Source organism: Gadus macrocephalus, chromosome 4 (genome assembly GCF_031168955.1).
Source record: "Gadus macrocephalus chromosome 4, ASM3116895v1".
NCBI lineage: Eukaryota > Metazoa > Chordata > Actinopteri > Gadiformes > Gadidae > Gadus > Gadus macrocephalus.
In genome coordinates this window covers 29,293,667-29,298,666 of record NC_082385.1, presented here as the reverse complement: position 1 = coordinate 29,298,666, position 5,000 = coordinate 29,293,667, and the positions used below count along the sequence as shown (strand labels likewise).

At 47.5% G+C, this 5,000-nt stretch overlaps 1 protein-coding gene across 1 annotated transcript in view; it reads left to right on the top strand.

Moving 5' to 3' along the window:
• Positions 1-4,678, top strand: part of LOC132455176 (nidogen-2-like) — a 25,484-nt gene extending 20,806 nt beyond the window's left edge. The window contains 5 exon segments of the mRNA XM_060048965.1: positions 774-931; positions 1,177-1,239; positions 1,242-1,299; positions 1,496-1,608; positions 3,816-4,678. Coding sequence (XP_059904948.1) covers positions 774-931; positions 1,177-1,239; positions 1,242-1,299; positions 1,496-1,608; positions 3,816-3,826 — 403 coding nt within the window. The 3' untranslated portion in view covers positions 3,827-4,678.
• Positions 4,679-5,000: the final 322 nt, after the last annotated feature.

Here is a 5,000-nt window from a genome sequence, read left to right as displayed (position 1 = left end):
TGTGTATTTATGCATGTGTGTGTATTTGTGTGTGAGCGGGTCTGATTGCCTGGCCGTCATCCAAGCCAGAGCTCAGCGGTGGCCCCTCGCCACAAAAAACAAATCCGTCCAACAGCTCAAACTCTTGGATAAACACCCGGAGCGCCAGAGACACGAGACTCTTGGAGTGGAGCTCAGAGGAGCCCGCCGTTCACTGACACTCCGGAAACCCACCTTAAAAAAACGTCAACGATTTTAAGAATTTGTTAAAGAATTTGTCGGTCGAGTTTGAAAGAAACAGCGGAAAAATGTATACAAAACGTTTGATGAAAGGCGTACTTGTGGCTTTCACCCTCCACACAAGTAAGCCTCCCATTTGACCCCGTCCCGTTTATTTTTTCTGTAGCAAAATATACGCCCGGCCTGAGTAGCAGACGAAGCTAAATCGCGGCATGTTTATTTTGATAGCCTTTCGTCAATGTGTGCCAAGAGCACTTCGAGCAACTCAGAATACAAACCAAAAAGGGAACTCGCTGGTCCTAAGCCATCATTTGTTTTAATAAAGACCTGACCATTTTGTGGTTTATTCCGCCCCTCTCGGTCAAGTGTCTGTTGTGGAGCCACTCTCCTCCTTCTAATGAGATGCCTTCTAAAGTCCCATGTTGCCCTTATTGTGTGATTATAATGATGGTTTTTCAAATGCTATTATTCTGAAAAGCTGAGCGTTAAGACCGACGTGCTATTCTTTTGCTTTTTAGTCTAATTTTCCGAATTGTTTTTTTCTTGGGCCCCAGGACGTTGTACTGGACCGACTGGAACCGCGAGGCCCCTAAGATCGAGTGCTCCACCGTGGACGGAGACAACAGGAAGGTGGTGGTCTCCGAGGGCATCGGCCTGCCCAACGCGCTGACCTACGACACCGAGGCCAGGCAGATCTGCTGGGCCGACGCAGGTAAGGACACTAGCCTTAGCCGCGCTAACCGCTACGTCGCTAAGGACACACTACCCGCCCGCTACCGTGGTTCTGTGTTCCACACCTTGATGGTTTGAGGTTGTTTTTACGAGCCCATATTGACTCCGTCGAACCCTAAACCTTAGATACAGATAAAAAAAATCTTTGCGTCCTTCTTCCCTCTCCCTCCATCTCTCTCCCTCTCCCTGCATCTCTCTCTCTCCCCCAATCTCCCTCTCCCCCAGGCACTAAGAAGCTGGAGTGTGTGTCTCCGGACGGGTCTGGTCGAAGGGTGATCCACCCTAACCTCACTACCCCTTCAGCATGGTCTACTACAGGAACCACTTCTACTACTCCGACTGGAGGAGGTACGGACGCCAAACACGTCTGGTCTGACTCATCTGTTTGTCTGTCCGACTCATCTGTCTGTTCGTCTGCATGTCCCTCTGCAGGCAAGTGTGTCCGGGTCCATCCATCCATTCTGGGTATTTCCTGATCCTCTCTCTCTCTCTCTCTCTCTCTCTCTCTCTCTTCCCCCCCCCACCCCCCCTCCCCTCCCTCCAGGGACGGTGTGATTGCGGTGAACAAAGACACCAGTGAGTTCACCGACGAGTTCCTGCCTGACCAGCGCTCGCACCTCTACGGCCTCACCATAGCAACAACCAACTGTCTATCAGGTACACTTTTGCATCGAGCCGCTGTCTATCAGGTACACCTTAGCAACAACCAGGTGTCCGTCAGGGACCCCATGGCAACAATCAGGTGTCTTTCGGGTACACAACAGCAACAACCAGCTGTTCATCAGGTATGAACGCGTTAGCCATTCGAACAGGGCCACAAACGTGCCGCCTGTAATATTAATAAAAAACAATATTTAATTATATACTTTTATTTTTTTTATGACCCTCAGGGTCCCCAAGGTATACATTAAAATGGTATATCCATCCCTCTTATGCCTATTAAAATGGCTATTATAACCAGGTGCCTCATTTCTAAGGTCATCCTCATGCTCACACTCACATGTCAAGGTCTTGTCGTCCAGCTGTCGCCGACACTGTGAGCTCATCCTGTCAGATCTTGCACAAGCACACACACACACACACACACACACACACACACACACACACACACACACACACACACACACACACACACACACACACACACACATCCCCCTGACCCACCTGCAAAGTCCACAAACAGCTGTCCCCCCGAACACCCCCCGCAAAACTGGTGCCGTGGGTGTGTGTGTGTGTGTGTGTGTGAGTGTGTGTGTGTGTGTGTGTTTGTGGGGGGGGGGGGGGGGGGGGCTTCCTTTGTTGTCGAGACGAAGGCTTGTATAATCTTTTCACCCCCCCGCCCCAGAATTACACCACACTCAAACACATCTGTTTCAATTCTGTTCTCATCACCCGTGTGTTTGTGTGTGCTTGGGGTGTGTGTGATGCACACACACACAAAAAGAGACCAAAAAAAACAATGATCACAGAGCTGCCAGGGGTCTGCCTCTTATAATGAGTGTGTGTGTGTGTGTGTGTGTGTGTGTGTGTGTGTGTGTGTGTGTGTGTGTGTGTGTGTGTGTGTGTGTGTGTGTGTGTGTGTGTGTGTGTGTGTGTGTGTGTGTGTGTGTGTGTGTGTGTGTGTGTGTGTGAGCGATGATTACACAGCTGTAGGTTCTAACTGGATGCTTTTCAGGTGTGTGTCTCAGCGTGTGTACGTTGTGGTGTGTTCTATCAGCAGATGGCATTAGGCCTTTGCGTTAACAAGCGTCTTTACTCTACAAAGTGGCTCGCTAAACACGGGTTAATCCCATAACCACCACCTTTGCGCGTTGTCATCATCCACACACACACCCACACACACACACACTCACACGCACACACACACATCTCAGGACACACAATCACACAGACGCACACACACACACACCTGAGAACAGACACACACACACACACATACACATACTCACACAGACACACACCTGACGATAGACACACACACACACACACACACACACCTGAGACGGGCTCCGCCCTCAGCCTGCTGATGAAAGACTAAGAATGTTACATGTATGTTTTGGGAGGTCTTGGGCCCGCCTTGAACAGCGGTTCGCCCGTCACGTCACTCACAAGGTTTCCTGTTCCTGAGTGCGAGAGGGCGGGGGGGGGGGGTTAGACGATGGTCGCCTGCTTCAAAGACGTGTCGTAATTCGCGCCGAGGGGACGGTGATGAAAGGACAATGGTTGCGGTGCTCAGGTGTTGGGTTTAGAGGGGTTTAAACAGCTGCCCCTCTCCTTCCTTTCCTCTTTGCTCTCTCACCATCTCACACACACACACACACACACACACACACACACACACACACACACACACACACACACACACACACACACACACACACACACACACACACACACACACACACACACACACACACACACACACACACACACACACACACACACACACACACACACACACACACACACACAGGGGTGAGTGCAATAACAAGGTGCTACATGTAGCGATTTGTCCAGGATGTGAGACCTGATGTTGAACTGTCATCACAACGAAACCCTTTTCCTGTTTTTTGTATTCTTATCTTTTTGTGTTTTAGAAAAAAGTTTGTGTTTCACAAATTATATATTTCAGGGTTTACCATGACATGAGAGTGATCCAATCACAATGCGATGGAAAATGGGCAAGTAATTATTGATGACTGAACTAAACTATACATGAATCTTTTCACATTCCTAAGGAGGTCAAATGAACATAATTCGATATCTAACTCCTAACCTCACGTAGTCCAGGTCGTACTGTAATTGGTCGAGCGCCATCATGCCGTGTGATTCTGACTCTGTGATTGGTCCATTCCTCTCTGCAGGGAGCCATTAACCTTGGGTCGACCGAGCCGTCAGCAGGGTCCTCTGGTGCTATTCATATGTCGGGCTCTCCTCCGGGGGGGGACGAGAGAGGGCACATCGCTATCCTCTCAGAAAGAGAAGACCACCGTCCCCGTAAACTCTCTCCCCACTCCCTTATCCTCCATCCAAATATGAAACCTTTTTGTGTCGCCCTTCACTCGCCGTTCTGTGTTTTGTAAATTTGTGTTATACCTCATTTTATCAACTTGTTTGTTGCTACTGGTTGTTTTTTTATTCCGTACCATTTGATGCCAATGAACCATGACATGAGTGGAGCTTTAAAGGTGTAAAATGTATGTGACTTGTGTTTTTTAGTTTTTTCAAATCTCTTTAAAGCCAAAGAACAAAGACAAGAGAGAGCATGTCCTTTACAATGTGATATCCGATATCATTTGCCGACAGCGTCAGTCGGTTAGCTCGGTCGGTTAGCTAGGTCACGTAGTCAAACATCTTGTTTGGCGGTTTGCCAGTCGGGATTCAAAATAATAAAGACATGTATGAGTGGAAGAGACTCTTACTGGTTAGCTATACATGCTCAGAAGGCTGGTATAACTGAACCACTTACCCGGGCCTAACGGGTTTAGGGTTAGCTAACCGCCACGTGCTACCGCCCAGACCGATGAGAATCAACCCAAGTGTTCCCCGCCCATCAGGTCACTGTGATCAGCACAACATCCTATTTCTCTGTACTGCTACTCCCTATTGTTCTACACGTGAGGATGTGACTTGTTATTCTACTTTTATAACTACTTTTTAAAAATCTTTCTATCTTTTTTATAAGATGTGATATTTATAACAAATAAAAATGTGATTCTGGATTGGATGGATTTGCCGTGTCCCTGTGCTTTGTCTTTATGGCTGTAGCCAGCTTAAATATTAGAAGATGAATTATTATACTTACTAGTACAAGAATTTATAGTTACGTTATATATGAAGACATGTCTGTCAAAGTTCCTAATTACCAAAGAGACTGCCCCCAATGCGAGTTAGTCTGAAGTTATCCTCGAACATTACAATTCCCATGACTTAGAAATAAGATACTACAAAATTCTGAAAAAGCCTTAGACAGAAGAAACTGCCGGCTTATTCAAGTACATATAACAGCAAAGCAAAGCACGTTGAAGACCAATAGTCAACAAAAAGGG